The sequence below is a fragment of the Plectropomus leopardus genome, chromosome 5 (assembly GCF_008729295.1).
Source record: "Plectropomus leopardus isolate mb chromosome 5, YSFRI_Pleo_2.0, whole genome shotgun sequence".
Lineage (NCBI taxonomy): Eukaryota > Metazoa > Chordata > Actinopteri > Perciformes > Serranidae > Plectropomus > Plectropomus leopardus.
The window spans coordinates 33,609,902-33,629,289 of NC_056467.1; the positions used below are offsets into that span (position 1 = coordinate 33,609,902).

Consider the following 19,388-nt stretch of genomic DNA (forward strand, 5'->3'; position numbering starts at 1 on the left):
CCTCAGCTGGTATGTACAGTCAGTTACTCTGACTAATTCTCATGAGTGTGTCTTCTTTATCCTGAAGGTCTGTTTGGCCTCCTCCTCCCCATCCACCTTTCACTTTGTCCTGGTAAACTCGCTGCACAGAATTATCACCAATGTAAGTCTGCAGAGCTTTTTCACACATTAACCATGATGGAATAGTTTGATGTGTGACTTAATGTGTCTCACCCTGCTCTGTCTGCTTTCAGTCTCATCTGGACTGGTGGCCTAAGATTGATGCAGTGTACTGCTACTCTGGAGAGCTTCGCTTTATGTTCTCAGACACCCTCAATCGGGTCATTCAAGGCGTCGGCACCCACGCTCCACTCCGCATGACACCGGTTAGCGGACAGTAATTTCTTACATCACTTCACCACATGAAAACATGCCAAATCACAGCGGGTGTAAAGTTTGAGAATAATTAGCAATTAATTAAAATGAATTTATTAATACACCCCCCATTTAAAGCGCTACAGCGTATAAACTAACAAACCTGTTGAACTCCTAAATCTGAAGATGTGTGGTATATCCAAGAATTACTAGAAATCGAGTTTATTGCTTTATGTTAATGACAACTTGAGTTCACTATCACTTGGGTCTAATCTTTGCAGTTTTGTCCATTATTTCTGTCTCTTATGATAACGTTCAGATACTTTCAGTGTGGGTTTTTTTCTCTGCACATGTAGAATACAGAGCATCTCAGCATGCACATCAGACGGACATGAAACAGGGAACACATTTCACCATCTCTGGATTTTTCTCGCAACTTCTTTTGGCTGCCTTCATTCAGAGTGTAGAATAAACACGTGAAATTAGACCCATAGTCCACTCCTCAGCAAAACCCACACTCACTGCTCAACATACACTCTGGATGTCCTGATGCAGTTTGAAAGCAGTGTGCCTGGACCTAACACAGTTTGCTGTCCTCCCACAGAGTCTGACATTCAAAGGAAAGATGACCACCAGCCTGAAGTTCAAAGAGAAAACCACAGACCTGGACACTCGAAGCTACAAGTGCCTCCTTCTTGCTCTGGTCAAACTCATTCACGCTGACCCCAAACTCATGTTGCATGTGAGTCCACCACAACACCCATGTCACAATGACTCACTGGCATAGGAGCAACTTCTCTACATAATAGCTTTTCTTGCCTTTAGGTTTTGGCACACTTGTACGCTTTAGATGTTTATTGTTCTTGTTCTTGCCTATCAGTCTAAATTAATTTCATTTGTATGGAACTAGAATGATAACTTTTTGAACTTGTTTTTGTGTATTAGAACCCAGTGAAACAAGCTCCAGAGATGCAGAGCAGCACAGCAGAGCTCATCACTGGCCTGGTGCAGCTAGTGCCTCTAACTAACACCACCCAGCTCTCACAAGAAGCCATGGAGGTTAGACACTGAATTCATCACAACACTTCTCATGTTTTTGGCAGAGGAAGAGGGCACAATTTGGAGAATTCACCCAAATTCATTCTTTTCTTGCTAGTCAGATTTTCAGTAGATTATTATGGCCATAATTGTAGACAAAGAAAATACCAAAACTATGTTGCATGCCCATTTGGTCAATGGACTTACAAAACACATGATAAAAAGAGAGGAGTAAAAATTACATACGACAGAGGCCGAAATAGCCTGACTCGTCCATCACTTCCCATAAATGTTTCCGTGTACAGGCCTATCAGGAACAGAAGACATTGGCTGCAGTCAAATAGTCATTTTTGCTCACACCTGTAACAGACTGTCTGCATGAGCAGCGTCACAGAACCTTTTCCTGTGCCCATTTTTAACAGTGAAGAGAAGCCACAATGCCTTAGTGGCTGTGGTAGCCAGTGTGAACACTGCAATCATAGTGCAGTGTGTCCCAGGCGTTAGGAATGTTCCTTGCTGAGTGAAATGACCCAGAAGTATCTCATCAGTTGCCATTACACAGCTGTTTGAATTCCCTAAATGTAAAGGAAATGAGCTTCAAGGCTTCCCTCATAATCTCCTTTAGCAAAGGATACACTGGACCATCCTTTACAAAAGGAAAACATATAATACCATCCCACAACTACTTGTGACAGCAACATTAAAAGCGACGTACACACATTTGGCTATCCTTTGTGGCGGCTGTGGCTCAGAGGTTGAGCAGGTGGTCCTCTAATTGGGAGGTCAGCTGTTTGATGTTTGGTTCCTCCAGTCAACATGGAAGTATCCTTGGGCAAGATGCTGAAGCCCAAACTGCTTGCGATGCCGTGCCATCAGAGTGTGAGTGCACATGAATGGTTAGGCCCGATTCACATTGGACATGGAAGCAGTGTGTGACAGCAACCTCACTGATCTGCAGCGTGTTTCACGCTCGTGGTGTTCACACTGACAGCTTCGTGGCTGTGACGCTTCCGCAGGGCTGCCTGCTGCTATGACTTCTATATATCCACATTCATAAGTACATATTCCACTAATTTATAAAGTTGTAAAAGCTCCTGCATTGTCAACAGTGAAGTTTGAGTAAAACAGAACGCTTTGTCTTTCCTTGTCTCTGTAGTAGAAAGAGACTTCTAAACTGCAGTAAAAGGTCATACTACCTTTTAAAGCAGTTCGTGGTTTCGAGTCAGTATAATTACCAAAAAGCATTTTCACTGTCTATTTCTGCTGACAGCCGCACACAACAAGTGGAAAAAAATCAGCAAGCCACTGTTTCTCTGGATGTGCCGAGGCTGACGGGCAGCTGAGGCGTGCCTGACCATCACTGCTCGTGCAGGCAGTAAGCATGCTCTAACTAGTTAACATGGGTGCCGAAAAAAACCAAACAGGTTCGGCGACGCTCACTCACTGTTTCCACCTGCAGTGTGAAGCGGGCCTAACAGAGTAGCAGGTGGCACCTTGTACGGTAGCCTTGGCCACAAGTGTGTGAACGTGTGTGAATGGGTGAAAGTGACATGTTGTGTGAAAGAGCTTTGAGTGGTCAAAATCATGAAAAGTGCCTACAAGTGCAGTCCATTTAATATTTTCAACTGTTTTGTCACATCACACCTCCACTGTCTGTCAACAACTTAAAAACACAATCTCGTCAACATGAGGGTGTTGACAGAGCTGTGTTCTTATGTCATATAATGAACAGGCTTAAAATCACATCTTTGCCCTCAATGCTTATATGCTAATTTTGTTATTTTAAGTTATTTTATTTTATATGTATTCAACAGTTACTATTAAACTATAATAAAACTGTAGAATTTACTGTAAAACAATTTACATATAACATTTCCCATCTGGTCTTGAGTAACCCAAGTAAAAAGAAACATCTTTAACCGTCAAAAAGTCTGTTTTCCAAAAAAGGGATGTTTTAATTTGATTCAGTATGTTTCAAATGTAAGAATAATAATATGTACAATAGTGACATTATACTTATCTGAATAGAGTAATAATTAAGTCATATTTTTCACCAGTTTGTCTGTTTCTGTAGCATGCATAAAACAAAGTTGTCAGAATGCACAAGGCGAAGTATTTAAAATAATAATAATAATTATTATTATTATTATCATAATTATGATAATAATCATAATAATGATAATAACAATAATTATTATAATAGGTTAGGCTACTCTTTATTAATAGAGCACATTACAAAGTGCTTCACAAAGGCAGCAAAATAAAACAGAAATGTCATCAAATAATCAAGTTTTAAAGGAAAATGCATAAATACAAAACACACATACACAAGGTACAAAGTAGATTTAAAAAAGTATTTTTTTTTTGTCTGCGCCTGAAAAAATTGAAGTCTAAATTAGTCCCTAAATCCTGCTACATCTGTTGGTGTCGAAGGAGGAGTTGAGGAGTCTCACAACCTGGAGAAAGAAGCTGCTCCATAGTCTGGAGCAGGCGCACACACACACACACACACACACACACACACACACACACAGTCATCCTGGAAATGACTAATATGAGAACGTCATTGTATAGTTTAAGCAGTTGGACGAGCACACAGTGATATCATATATGAGGGTGGTGTATGATCAGGGTGCACTGGTATTTTGTGGCATTGTTGCATGTGGGAGCTGCATATATTTTCCTGCTTTTTGTACCTTTGGTAATCACATGACTGATAAAGTTTGAGTCTGTGTGGAAAGAAAAGCAATTCAAAACATCTGTGTTGTATTTATTTTTATTTGCATAATTTTAACTGTAAAACAAGCCAACGTCCTGTTTCTCTCCCTCTCCTGTCGTCTGACCTGTCTGTTTCCAGGCTCTGTTAGTTCTGCACCAGCCAGAGACCATAGAGTTGTGGAATCCTGATGCCCCTATAGAGACGTTTTGGGACATCAGGTACTCACCAATCCTCTCATCATTCCATAAAGCAGCGGGAGCTCAGATGCGTTGCTCTAATCCACACTCACAGCCATGGAGCCACAGTTTGTATGCCTTGGCTCGGCTGCAATGTGTTGGTTAAAGTGACACAGCAGCTGTGAAGCGTCTTCAGACCTCTTTTGTAGTTTTTAAATATTTTGTTTTTATTTATAGTAAATTTGAGATGTACAAAATGTGTTTAAAGCAAAGGTTTGGGGACTGAAGCCACAAAGTTACTTTAATGTGATCCCAGGAAATGTACAGTTTATTGATCTGAGTGGCCGTGCTGTGCGCGCTACAGCAAGAGCTGTGGAGTGAGTCACTGCAGCTGATTGAAAACATGAAGCACGATTGTGGATATTGGCTTTGACTTGATTTTAGTGTGTATAAAGTTGGTGTTAGATTCTTAAGACAGGCTTCAGTGGTGCTGTCAGCAAGGACATGTGTGACTTGAGTCTGATAAACATTTGTCAGTGGCAGACTACAGAGAGTCTTCAAAGACAATGAATGTGCTTGTGTGTGTTTATCATGATACAGATGGACATTTTCATGATTTATTTGTGATGAGCATTTAACACTGGAAAGCCTAAAGGTTCCATATGATATCCAGAGCAGCCGCAAACCACTGTTTGCTACGTACAGATATAGATATAGATATATAGTTAATTTTGAGCAGAGAACGAAGTCACGCTCCCTGTGTGTGTGATGTAATCTGAGTGTCTCTGTTCTTTGTTGTGGTAGCTGGGCCAGCCCCGTGTGCATGTAACTGTGCTTCCTGTTGCTGCTATTTAGGCTCAGCCACCTCAATTTTTGCTTGTGACATCAGAGGTGAGAGCTGTGTGCAGGCAATCCTGGCCCATATATTCCACTTTTATGAAACAACTGTGATCGGTTTCTGAGACTTTGTGGAAATCATTCTTTTGCCAGTAAAACAACCTATTTTAAAAAGGGCAAATCTCTGTGATCCTGTATGATTTTAAACGTATCAGTAAAGTTTTCAGGAGAATGACTCCCCTCTTTTTTTTGCTGCTTTGTTTAGTTCACAGGTGCTCTTCCTTATCTGCCGCAAACTGATTGGTCAACAGATGGTCAATGGGACAGAAGTTCTCAAATGGCTGAGGGAGATCCTCATCTGCAGGAACAAGTTTCTGCTCAAGAACAAGGTACAGTCCCGTTCCTTCACTGTAGCAACAGGCTGCTTTGTTGGTTCCAACCAAACACTGAGGGGAAGACAAACAAAATCAAATGTTTTTATTCACACCAAAGACGAAACAATTGATAACAGCACTGAGTGCCAGTGAGACATTATTATTATTATTATCCTCTTCCCTTACCCACCCCTCGGACCTGGACAACTCAAAAAAGCAGAATAGTTAAATGAATGAGAGACAGGACAAAAACAGCTGCAACAACAAGTGTTTAACTTAGTTTCCCAGTTTGGCTTTACTTTCCTCAGCTGCCACATGCGGAGACATAATATTCTCTTGTTTTGCATTGTGGATGTCTGCTGTGGATATTTCCAAATAAATAGCAACCAGGGATGTAAGACACCAATGTGAAATGCTGAGTGTGTGAGGTGGCTTCCATCTTTCGCAATATGTTTTTTTGCTGCTGTTAGGCCAGCAAGTAATATTCATTTATGACATTGTGAAATCTTAATCATGGACAGATTATTCAAAATAAGAATTAGAGGACTTACCGGCATATTTTGTGCCACTATCTCAGATAATGCAGCTGTCACTTCTTGCCAGAAGATGGCAACAGGTTTGCATTTCCAAAGCATATGCATATAAGTATGCAAAGCAGTGATGATGACACTGGTACGGGCTAGGACTGCAAGATTAATTGGAGAAAAAAAAAGGAGAAAATCATGATCTCAGTTCACACGTTCATAAAATCTTTATTTCTACTTGACGACAATTCACTCGTTCCTATTTCCCTGTGCATGTGTGTTAAGTTACTGCAAATTAAAAAACAATATTTCTGGTTTTGGCTGCTTCACAATAAAAGCCATTAAATAACATAACCCCTAAGGACATTTTTGTGAAGAATTTTGGAAATGAAACAACCAGAGAAGTTTTACAGCTGCCTAAATATCTGTTAACCTTAAGGTAAATTGTTAGAATGTAGAAAGATGCCATTGGCTAGTGCTAGCAATGTTAGCATGTAATGTGTTGTTTATTGCATTCTACTTTTTATATTCAGCAGTATTTAAGTTCATTACTTTGATGTTCTAACCTAAAAAATGAAAAGGGACTTGAGGTTTAGTTTTTGTTACAAAAGACTTCTAAGTTTAAATCCAGCACTTTGTTATGTTTAATCCAAGCACTTTGATCTGTCTTATGTAAATGTCATCCATTTAAAGCTCTCTCTGCACAGCAAGCATCTCGCATTAAATGTTTTTGTTTAAAAAATAAGAATGTTGAGAGAGAATCTTGATCTCGATTCATAGGATGGGATTCATAGACAAATCCTAATTCACATTTTAACAAGAATCATGCCATGCCAGGCCGGGCCGCCGAGCAGGGGAGTCCTCTTTGAGTATGTTTGGCTGGCTGAGAAGCAGATTTCTGTTGGTCTGAATGCTCTAAAAGCTGTAAGATCTGGTGTGGCACATTGCCTGTGAGAGAAGTCTAATGATGTCTGGTCCTTGATTGTTCCAGGAGTTTGCCACTATGGGTGGTGGCATCCCCATCTGCCGGCAGGCGCAGACAAAGCTAGAGGTATGTCTTTACATGTTCCTGTGGAGTCCGGACACCGAAGCGGTGCTGGTGGCCATGTCGTGTTTCCGCCACCTCTGTGAGGAGGCTGACATACGCAGCGCTGCTGACGAGGTGCCAGTCCAAACCATCCTGCCCAACTACGCCACCTTCAGTGAACTGGCCTCTGTCAGCAACATGATGGGAACAGGTCAGTCCTCCTCCAGCTGAGTCCATTCACTCTCTCAGCCTGATTACCACAGCTTAGCTAATGTTGAGCGCTACACCTCATCGTCTGACATATGATAGCATTTAAATTCAAATGGAAACCTGAACAAATGCCTGCGTTCCCTGTCATTAAGAATCATCACATGGTATGGAGGAAAACAAAGAACAGTTTCACAACAGAGAGCATATTCTGCGCATGTAGAGCAGTGGAGATTTGTGCACTTAAGTGTTTGCATGTCTTTTAAACTTTGGCAGTGAGCTCTGACATCTGTTAAAGCTGTGATGGACAGTACAGGGTCCTAATATGCTGTGATTTTTCCCTGCTCAGCACCGGTGACATAGAGGTGTGCAATCAGTTGTTAAGTAAGCGCTAAGGAAAAGGCCTCAGCTTAGTTCACTGTGAACTTTTTTTCAAGATTCAGCAGCATGGCTAAAGTCAGTACAAGGCAATGCATATGAGGCTTGACACGAGGTACAAGGTAGATTTATTTGTCTTTTTTTTTAAAATATAGTTTAAGAAAAAATGAAATTAAAATTTCATTCTAAATCCTGCTACATCTTTTGTCGTCGAAGGACAGGACACCTGCGCTCTCTCTCTCCCAGTTCTCAACATGTTCTGTCACTTTCCATCTCTCTTCACCCTCTTTCTCTCTCTTTCCCTCTTGATTCACTCCATTAAAACTCCTGCAAAGAGCCATTTAAGCATGAGACAGTTCACATAAAAAAAAGAAAGAAATTAAATCAATAAATGTCAAATTGGCAAGAACGCGACCTGATTCAAGCCCGAGGGAATAGTGAGAAATTACAGCCTGGCCAGGTTCAGGCAGTGAATCAAAGCACTAGTACAGTTCTAGGTACAAGCTGGGTTATTATAGGTCTCATTGCAGCTCACTCTTATATTTTGGGGTGGTCACACTGCTTATGGTGATGCCCAGCTATTCTGGCTGGGTGGAAATACAATGTGTGCGGTTATCCTGCTGCAATTAATCCAGTCCCTGCCCCTTTTCCAATGTTATAGGGTAGATCTTTGTCGTAGGCCATACTTGCTCCAGCAACAAAGGTGAAAAAATAATGAATGAAAAGACTGTGCACTATACAGAACTGCACTGTGGAGGTAGACTGTTAAACTCTCGACTTGATGATGCACTCGCATCAATATAAGCGCTCCCCTGCTACAGAAAAGCTAACGTTAGAATACATGAGACCAGTGTTGTCCCACCCTCCATGTTTGTTATGTCCCATGAGCTTCCTGAGCTCCTTCACTTAAATACATGAATGAACATCTATGTTTGATGCCACAGTCACATAAATACAAGCAGAATATCCATCACTAATGGACCTGACAGTCTGTCAGCCCACATTGGCTACCCGGCTCGCTGGCAGTCACTGCTTACTGCTGTGGGTGTGTGCTTTGTGTTAACTTTAGCTGCTGAACGGGAGGCTGGCACTGTGCTGTGGCTCGCTTTTCGGCTCACTCATCAGCTCATTCTTCAGCTGAAGGGTTGTGTATTGGTTTGTGTACTGTGAGACTGGGATAGCTGCTACCAAAAGGCTGTTCCTTCATAGGGGCTTGATCTTCATTCCTGCTCCTTCAGCAGTTATCTCCAACAGTTCAAAGCTGTGATTACAGCATTAATCTAATCCTCGGTATTTGGTGATTTCTTTAATCGTTCAGATGTGGCTTGGTGGTCAGTGACACATTTTTCTGTGGTGTGACAAACTCATCATACATTTAATTTTGCATTACCTGGCCTTCAAAACAAACATGTAGCAACGTTTATTGGAGCAACTGGCTGTTATTTTTTCTTTTTTTTCTTTTTGTGTTGTAGACAATGGTGTCTCCAGTCACCTCTCTGTCTAAAATTTGGGCTAAATTTATGTTCATGCTCTAGTGTTAGTGGTGCTTTTTGTGGTTGGCATTCAGTGGTGGTGGCATGTGGCTGCCAGTCACTTTCTAGGATAAGGAAATCAATTCACCAGTCTGTAAACTCTCCCTCTGCTGACTGCTAGCCAGCTAGCCAAATGGAGGTTTTCAAATGTAAAGATTGAAGAAAAAATGGAGAAGATGGGCACAGCCGAACTAGCATCCTGCCAGCGTTTGTACAGGTGTTGGATAACGACCACTGTGCCGCATCCTTTTCCAATAGGATATCAGAGCTCTGTACGAAATCTGCAGGCATTGTCAGTGTGAGGACTTTCCTCCATCAGCAGTTTAAATCTTGTTTCCACAGGCCGCTCCACCTTGCAGAAGAGGGTGATGGCCTTGCTGAGGAGGGTAGAGCACCCCACACCAGGAAACATCGAGGTAACATTCAACTCCAACTGAAACCCATATACATGTCAGTTTAGGATTTTTTTCGCTCAGTTTTCTCTCACTCTTGTTAATGTTCAGTTTATTGTCACTTGGTTCCACCATCAGGCTTGGGAAGACACATATGCTAAATGGGACCAGGTCACCAAGCAGATTCTTAACTTCCCTAAAAACAAGGCAGATGATGGGCAGGTAAGTGAGTGACAGAAGGGACCTCTTCTCTCTGTGTGCCTCTGAGTGACGGATCTGTGATCATATGTGACGCTATGATAATCTGGGACTAGAATCCTGATGTTGCCACCAAATCTGTGCTTGTGGCTATCAGGTCCCCTAGATCAAACACTTTAGAGATTTGTCTTCTCCTCATTGTGAGATTTTCTTGAAGCTAAAAACTGGGTGCGCCTGAAGTTGGGGCGCTTTGGAAACAAGTATGAGACAAGAGTAGAGCATGAGAACACTTGGAAAAACCAGAGGCAGCACACACACGTACACACACACACAGAGAATGACAGTTTACATGTAATAGAAATCCTGGGGACTACATATAAACCATCCAAAGAAGATAAGCCCATAGATCTGATCTCAGTAAAGCACTGAGGTAAGTGCAGTTAAAAAAATATGAACAGTAATGTCAGTTACTCTCGGCCAGTGAGGGTAGCTGATATCTTTGGTTGTGGCTGTTAGCTGAACTTGAAATGGGAACGTGTGGACAAAGACACTGCGAGTAAAATAAGACACATAGAGCCTGTCTGCCGCTCAGTGTCTCTGTGTTCTCCTACAGCAGGAGTGGATCAACATGACCGGCTTCCTGTGTGCTCTGGGTGGTGTATGCCTCCAGCAACGCAGCACCCCAGGCCCAGCCACCTACAGTCCACCTATGGGCCCCATGAGCGAGCGAAAACCCTCCATGATCTCCATGGGTCCCTGCGATGTGTCCAACCCCGCGGCCTCTGCCTCCTCCTGCTCCTCATCGGCCTCCAGCGAGACGCCCGTCAGCCGCTTCCTGGACCGACTGCTGGCCCTGCTGGTGTGTGGTCACGAAAGGGTGGGGCTCCATGTTCGCACGAATGTAAAAGACCTGCTGGGGCTGGAACTCAGCCCTGCCCTCTACCCCATGCTCTTCAACAAGCTGAGGAACAGCATCGGCAAGTTCTTTGACACACAAGGACCGGTGAGTGACCCTATGGCAGTCAGTCCTTCAGACTTGCACTTTGACCTGTACCTGTTTGCCATCAAATGGTATGGAACTGATGAGTGTGGTAAATTGAATCCTAAAGCCTCATCCCAAATCTCTCTGTATTTGAGCAAGAGAAAGCTAACTGATCTGTGTATGAACTAGTTTATTTAAAACTGGTGCGAATCTGTGGTTTCTTGGTCTGCCCCTTTGTACGTTCAAAGCTGGCTTAATATACAGCTCTCCAAATCTGCACAATTTCCTTCTCTTTACAGTGTCATCTTTTTGTAGCAGTTTGATTTGTCTTACAACCTCAGTTATCTTTCAATCTGAATTATGAATCTGTTTCCAGGTTCCTATCAATGAAACCAACACCCAGTTTGTGGAGCAGACCATAGCCATCATGAAGAACCTGTTGGATAACCACACAGAGGGCAGCTCGGAACATCTGGGGCAGGCCAGCATCGAGACCATGATGCTCAACCTGGTCAGGTCAGTGTGGCTCTGGAGAGTCCCTGGAGAGTGCTGACGCTTGCCTTCATACTTCCTTTAGTTACTGTACAGTAAATAGTCCTAATGACCCCGACAAAAGGAATCATTCCTTTTTGGTCTTCATGGGTTAGATTACTGTTGGAGTAGTTGTGGCGACACCCTGTGGTGACTGGTGGGACCTTTTACTTCAGATCTCAGAGTACTGTTTGGTATAATACAGGGTTCCCATGGTCATGGAAAACCTGGAAGAGTCATGTAAAAATCATTGTAACTTTTGGAAAGGTCATGAAATTTTGTTGTGTGTAATGGGATTGTTTTAATAATTCTCCATGGATAACCTTCCAAGTAATGTAGTAAAAGGGGTTATTTATTTTCTGTAGCTGTAGATGTAGCATCGCTCAAATATGTGTTTGGTTAACTATTAAATCTCTTTTTTTTCTCACCATGTTCCATCTGTCTCAGACAGCTGAAATAATGTTGTAATAGAGTTTTAAAAATTTTGGGTAAGTGGGGCAAATAATTGTTTTAAGAGGCTCTTGAAAAGTCATGGAAAGGTTTTGAGATTTGGTTCATGAAAATGTGTGGGAGCCCTGACAATACATTTTATTAATATAACAAATATTGAAACCAGACACAATCAGAGTTTACATAAAAATGAAACATTAAAGACTAAAAAGCAAGACTGAAGTATCTGGTTGCACCTCAACTGTTTTATCTCCTTTGGGTTGCCGAAGCTTGCACACAGTTGGCTAACATGGTGAAAAGCTCCTTTTCATTGTATTGTGACTTGCGGACAGAACCTTGTGTAGCTGTTCTCCGTCTCTCAGGTATGTGCGCATCCTGGGCAATGTGGTCCATGCAATCCAGATCAAAACCAAGCTGTGCCAACTGGTGGAGGTGATGATGGAGAGACGTGACGACCTGTCCTTCTGCCAGGAGATGAAGTTCAGGTCAGTGACCTCAGCTGATCTGTAGGTACACACACATCACTCTAGATGTTAGCTCCTCTGCGACTCCTCACCAGTTTCCATATTTCACTGTGTTCACCTTCAAAACTCTGAGAAGGACAGAGACGTAGGAATTAGGTTCCAAGGCTGACAAAGTAATAGTTTCAAACCTGGTTTGAGGTCTTGTGTTTTCCTCAGCTTGTACTTGTTTATTTTCCCTGGGTCACTGTGGAAGGTTTCAATCATGCTCTTGTCTTGCCTTGTTGTTTGTAGGAACAAGATGGTGGAGTATCTGACCGACTGGGTGATGGGAACCTCCAACCAGGCTGCTGATGATGACATCAAGTGTCTGACAAGGTGCAGCTCTGTTACATGTGCTCAACTCAACTCATGCATTGAGAGAGGTCTCTCCTCACTATTGTCTCCTGTGTGTGTGTGTGTGTGTGTGTGTGTGTGTGTGTGTGTGTGTGTGTGTGATATGCAGGGACCTGGACCAGGCCAGTATGGAGGCAGTAGTGTGGATGTTAGCAGGTCTTCCTCTTCAGCCTGAGGAGGGAGATGGAGTGGAGCTGATGGAGGCCAAATCTCAGCTCTTCCTCAAGTACGAACACACCTTCACTCAACCTCTAACTCATCTCCATAAAAGTTCAAAATCATTTTAAGTGGGGCTGTCAGCTTTAACACGTTAATCACAATGCCATAGGGTCCATAATCAACACATAATTTTTTAAAATCGCGTCAATCGCCAGCCGACATTCTTGTCTTAACAAAGCTGTACGGGGCTGAGTTTTACAGCTGCATGCTGCGGGTTTCATCTGAAACTAGAAGGCTTGAGGAATCCAGTGGTATCAGCTATGTCATGCTAGCTTTTCAGTAAAGGGGGTGCAATAATGCTCCAAAACCTAGACTTCTGGCGATGGAAAAATGGCATGGCCATTTCACAGGTGTCCCATGACCTCTGACCTTTAAGATATTTGTATGAAAATGGGTTCTGTGGGTTCCTATGAGTCTGCCCTTTACAGACATGCCCACTTTATGCTAGACCCATGCAGTTTTTGCCTTATTTGATTCCTAATCAAGAAAATCTGGTAAGAATTGCTTCACCTTGTCAATATGGACTTCAAAACTGTTTTGAAATGTAAAATATGGAATTGAAAACATGGTAAAAAAAATGCAATTCATCTTGATTAATCATAGAAATTCTGCAATTCGACATGATTAAAAACATTAATTATTTGACAGCCCTAATTTTAAGACATTTAAAGATGAAGCACACCCTTAGTTGTTATAAGGACACTCTATACAGTGGTACAGCAGCATCAGCCAAGAAAGAGACAAAGACAGATGGGAACTGGGCACAGGGCTGAGACAATATACTGAGCTCACAATCCTCATCTATTGCAATTTTTAGGTATTGCAATTCAATATTACAATTCATTGCAATTTTTCAACACTTGATCATGGTAAAAGTGGACTCACTTCTGGAGACTGTATGTCATGAGACGTATTCCCAAAAAAAGCACATCACATGTCATTCAGCCTTTCTGACTTTTACTTCAGTACATCACATACTGCAACAGATTCTTGTGGTTCATGGCTCCATAAATCTTCCTCTTGGTATTTGGTTTCTGCTGGTGCCATGTGAAGAGAAAAAAGCTTAATATCATGATGCTTTCACCTCAGATCTTTAAAGTAGGAACAGTATTTCAAGGGTCATGTGGAGAAGTATTTCTCCAAACATTGCCCATCATATTGTTGCTAATGTATGGTCTAAATTTCATGTAAATAGCTACGTTGGTAATATGTTTTTAAAAAAAATCTTGATCTGTTGAATACTTATTTCCCCCACTGTACCGACTTGATAACTAAAAATATATATGTACACAATAAAACTGATAACAAATGTATGCTTTTTGAGGTAAACTTCAATCGCTATATTTACTGTTCCTGCACATCAAGCTAGTGCACTGTTTCCTAAACGTTTATTTATTTGTGGTGGCCGCCACAATATCAAAACAGACCGACACATATTGAGTCTCTATTTCTTTTAGCCCTTGAAATAGGTAAAATCTGAGCTCAGCCCCTCCCTTCCCCTGTTGTCACTGTGTATATCAAAGCACAGATGAGACAAGAATTAGCTGGATTGCTGACCTACAACACAGACAGACACACAGCAGGCCCTACTGAGGCAGGAAAGCCTCACACTGCCCTCCAAGGGTCATCCAACCCAGGAGCCAGAATCAGACTCAACAACACAATATTACAATATCCATCAAACTCTTCAGTTTAAACGTGAGACCAGCAGGCCTTCACCAGAGGTTAACAATGAACTTTTTATTTATATGAATTATCATCATGGACAAACACCTGATCTGGTGCTTACCTCTCACCTGAAGAGGCAGTCTTGGACCTGCATGGAGAGGCCTTCAGGAATGACTGAGTTGTTGTTGTTTGTGCTGCTGTGCAGGTACTTCACCCTCTTCATGAACCTGCTGAATGACTGCAGTGAGGTGGAGGACGAGGGCCAGGCAGTGGGGGGGCGAAAGAGAGGAATGTCCCGCCGTCTGGCCTCCCTCCGCCACTGCACGGTCCTGGCCATGTCTAACCTGCTCAATGCTAACGTGGACAGTGGCCTCATGCACTCTATCGGTAAGGCAGTCTCAGTATTTCAAGCTGCAGCTTTTAGAAAATTGTAGCTTCCACATTGAAGTTACCAAAAGAGTTTTCCCATCCTCCTGCCCCAGGGCTGGGCTACCACAAAGACCTGCAGACTCGAGCCACCTTTATGGAAGTGCTGACCAAGATCCTGCAGCAGGGAACCGAGTTCGACACGCTGGCTGAGACGGTTCTGGCTGACCGCTTTGAACGACTGGTGGAGCTGGTCACTATGATGGGAGATCAGGGGGAGCTGCCCATCGCCATGGCACTGGCTAATGTGGTTCCTGGATCCCAGTGGGTGTGTAACTCTACTTGATTTATGATTTGTTTCAAACATAAGACTTAAATACCTCCATTCAACATACAGTAAGCGCTCAGACTGAAAATATTTAAGTTGTGAGAAGTTGATGGCGACTGCTCAGCACAGGTGTGGTTCAAAATACAGCATGCATGTGGAATACAAAAGTCTCAATCGTTGCATTGAAATTTTTTCCAGTAGTGACGTATCTGTGTTTGTTGTATTTCCAGGATGAGCTTGCCCGAGTCTTGGTGACGCTGTTTGACTCCCGCCACCTCCTCTACCAGCTGCTGTGGAATATGTTCTCTAAAGAGGTGGAGCTGGCCGACTCCATGCAGACTCTCTTTAGAGGAAACAGCCTGGCTAGCAAAATAATGACCTTCTGTTTCAAGGTAGGAAACACAGCATTACCCCTACCATGAAGTCATCAGGAATGTCTGTGTGTGAGCTGAAAGCCCTTCCTAAGAGGACATGTTGTCTGTGTGTTATTGACTATATTTCATGTTGTCTTGTGTCAGGTATATGGGGCAGCATACCTGCAGAAGCTCCTGGAGCCTTTATTAAGAGGGGTCATCACCACCCCTGAACACATCAGCTTCGAGGTGGGACCCCACCAGGTAACTACCTGCATCTCTGCTCTGACAGCCTTTACTATTAAAATTGCCACACAGGTAATTCACAAATAAATAATCCATATCTGCTATTGTCGTATATTCTCAGTGCATTATTATTAACTGTATACCCTCATTCCCACTGCACAAAGAACCTGCTAACGCCCGCTAACATCTGTTTTTTTAATGCAATGGGTGTACAAAAGTGTACAATCTGCATTCACGCCCACGTCAAATGATTCTGCAGTAGACACAGGGATTTATTGCCTCTGGCTCTGATGGCCATTGATGGAAACACAACATCTGGGTGAACGCGCTAATTTTTACGTCCTTAATCAGCGAGATGCAATGACGCACTGTCACTAATTACTGTTTCCTCCTAAGCAGCGCTTAAACATTGATCCAAATTAGTCTGCATTAGTTTGAAAGAGAGACTGAATAAGTAAGAGAAGTAACCACCATAAAGTTTTCATGCACTCTGTCCGCTTTCTGTTTACCTGTTCTCCGGTCGTCTATGAGGTTGGACGGACGAAAATTCACACGCGCACTCACTCGCACACACACACACACACACACACACACACACACACACACACACACACACACACACACACACACAGAGAGAATGGCAGGCTTGTCTGCTGCCTGTGTGCAGCGTCCTGTACACAGCTCTGCTACAGGCAATGGGAAGGCAGTGTACAGCCTGTTTTAGTGGGTTTACCTATGTTTGAAAAACACAAGCTCATTTGGGTGGGAAAAGGGTATTAGTAACACTTCTGACTTGTCCCAAGAAGGATTTTTGAATATGCATTTAGCTGCGTGTCTATTCTGTGTAAGTACATCAATACATCATATTTGGCCAGTAAAGCCCATCCAGATTCTGATTGTGATTCTGACTGTGATCAAGCACACTTTGAACCTCTTTCTACAAAGATTTTAACTCCAAACTCCTGTCTGATGGAAGTAACAGTTTTATCAAGTTTTCTCAGGGGCCATTTACATGTTAACAGTTCTTGCATGAAACGTTAAACTGCTGTTGCGATTTGGCCTTGCATACACAGGACAGCAGCATTTTGGGGCCAGAGTGTAATCTTTTGAAAATGCCACCCCTTCTGTTGCGGTGTAAACTGGCAATGTAGGGATCCTGTGAGAACGGTGACATCATGTCCACGCTTTGCAGATGTGCATGTTGTTCTTCTATGGTGTGTCATTACAAAGTTATGCTCCCGATGGCTGTTCCATCAGTTTGTGAGTGTGTGTGTGAAAGATTACTGAGTAGCAGGTGGCACCTTGTACTGTGGCCTCAGCCACCAGTGTGTGAATGGGTGAATGTGACATGTAGTGTGAAAGTGCTTTGAATGGTCAGAAGACTAGAAAAGCGCTATACTAGTATAGTCCATTTACCATGAATAATAATAGCAGTATATGATAGTATATATATGATATGTATATATAAATTTATAGTAGTTTATGTATGTGACAATAATATTCCCATGCATATACTGTATTAACAGTAGAAGTATGACTAATAATAGTAGTTGGCATCAGGCAAGATCATGGCTCATGATCCAGACTCAACCTGGATCTGAGGGAACATGAAGCCTTAGAAGTGAAAGTGTTACTGACAGGAGCTCCCTGTTTGTCTCATCAGGCTGGAACAAGGTGAGAACCTGGAGGAGAACCAGAGGAACCTGCTGCAGATCACCGAGCGCTTCTTTCAGGCCATCATTGGTTCATCCAGCGAGTTCCCCCCACAGCTGCGCAGTGTCTGCCACTGCCTGTACCAGGTAGACCTCCCTCCATTCCACCATGGCCCTCAGCCGCTCACCCAGCCTCTGCCCTTTCCTTTGTGTGCAGTGTCACTTACACATTTCAAGCTTCTGCCTCTCCACTCAGTGCTCAGCTGCACATGCATTTCAGCTCCATACATTCTGCTGGACCAACACATTAGTACCTTTCTGTCTGATCATGTTCATTTGCTCAGTGTTCTCTCTTCCTCCAAGACTTCTGATCTGTTAGGGCAGACAGCCCCTGAAGCACCATGGCACACTAAACTCGCAGTGATTCTGTGACAGGACCTTGTTTTTCTAGCTTTTGCCATTATGACAGTGAATTATTATCTCACTCAAATTGCTGCTTTTCAGTTGCACCAAAAACTGATACACTATAAACACTGACATCAGATGGGGTTGCAGTAAACTATAAATTTCCTTCAATCATTTTCCTTGCACAGCTTAGTGGAGCTACAGTTATAGCTCAGTTTAATTGGACTGCTGTCCTTCTCCCAGTATATAAGCACCGGGTGAGAATCCGTGTATTGATGGAAGAATATCTGACTCCTCCATGATAGGTGATGGTATGCCTCCTTTCAGCTAGCTGTAATAGTAGCTAATGTAATTAAAATATTTTATATATATATATATATATATATATATATATATATATATCCTAAACCATATATAACACGTACATATAATCAAACGGCGCTGAGCAAACTCTGCTTTCATTGATCAGTATTTAGCAACCTAAAAAAAATCAATATCAGTTTAAGTGTACGCTATATTTAGAATATTCTCATGGCTTTACCTCACTGTAAGACAACTGTTACTGAGGGGGATATGAAGCAGTTACATCAAAAGCACCAGACTCCACTAAACTCCACTGTCATGTTACTCCACTGAATGGCAGCGTTACTGCTCTACTGCTGCTTCCATCAGCTGTTGTGTAAAATAAAGAGCAAGTATTCAAATGTAGTCAACACTGATACTGATCTTTTTAGGTGCTTAAAACATGTTTTGCTGTGGCCCCGTCCACTGCAGGACATCGCTTAGCTTCTGCGCCGGTGTTGTGTTGAAGACTGTTTCCCCATCGAAATGTGTTACCCCTATCTAAACCTGACTCAAATCCTCTAACGGACTGTGCCTTATTTATTAGAGGAAAGGGGTGGCTGTTGTATGACTTTTTTATTTAAAATAAATATACAATACTACCTTTTCAAGTTGTATGTTCCTCACCTAAGCCAAAATTCAAAATACAAGTCTCTCCTCAGTGCTTCATGTTTAAAGACCTGACCCATTTTGCAGCACCCCTTCCCCCCTCATAAATAACAAACAGTTCTTATCCCTCACCACCGAGGGAGCCCGGCTCCTGACGAGGAGCATGCGCAGAATGCCAAGTCAAGTTCAGGTCAGACTGAGTTGTGCACATGGCTGGAGAGCTCAATTTTCAACCACATTATCTAGCTGTGTTAGTCCGACTTTGAGAAATGCAATTTAGCATGATTCCAGTCAGACTAACATGTATACACGGATTTTAAAAATCCAGTTTTAGTCGGACTAACAAAATAATTTGACTTTTTCTAATATCACGTAAACATACTGAGTGTGATCACACCTGATTCTTTGCATTGCCATGGTGTCAGCCAAGAATGTGCTCTGTGGCTCTGATGGATGCAGTGAAGAGAGACCAGAATCATCTGTATCTGGTGTGTTAACTGATCATTATGAGGATCTCAAATGACTGCACTAACCTTCTTTATGGAGCACTCTGTGCCTTAATTCCTCAAAGTGAGCAGTAGAGAGATGACAAGGAACAAGTGGAGAGAGAGATATGAACAACAT

The 19,388-nt window shown here is 42.5% G+C and overlaps 1 protein-coding gene across 1 annotated transcript in view; it reads left to right on the forward strand.

Annotated features, from left to right (window-relative positions):
• Positions 1-19,388, forward strand: part of nf1a (neurofibromin 1a) — a 96,466-nt gene that overhangs the window by 24,000 nt on the left and 53,078 nt on the right. Inside the window, 19 exon segments of the mRNA XM_042486303.1 lie at positions 68-142; positions 234-365; positions 959-1,096; positions 1,300-1,413; positions 4,250-4,329; positions 5,390-5,513; positions 7,014-7,260; positions 9,509-9,582; positions 9,697-9,780; positions 10,370-10,759; positions 11,115-11,254; positions 12,082-12,204; positions 12,475-12,558; positions 12,686-12,802; positions 14,669-14,850; positions 14,946-15,157; positions 15,388-15,549; positions 15,676-15,774; positions 17,400-17,555. Of these exon segments, the coding sequence (XP_042342237.1) occupies positions 68-142; positions 234-365; positions 959-1,096; positions 1,300-1,413; positions 4,250-4,329; positions 5,390-5,513; positions 7,014-7,260; positions 9,509-9,582; positions 9,697-9,780; positions 10,370-10,759; positions 11,115-11,254; positions 12,082-12,204; positions 12,475-12,558; positions 12,686-12,802; positions 14,669-14,850; positions 14,946-15,157; positions 15,388-15,549; positions 15,676-15,774; positions 17,400-17,555 (2,733 nt within the window).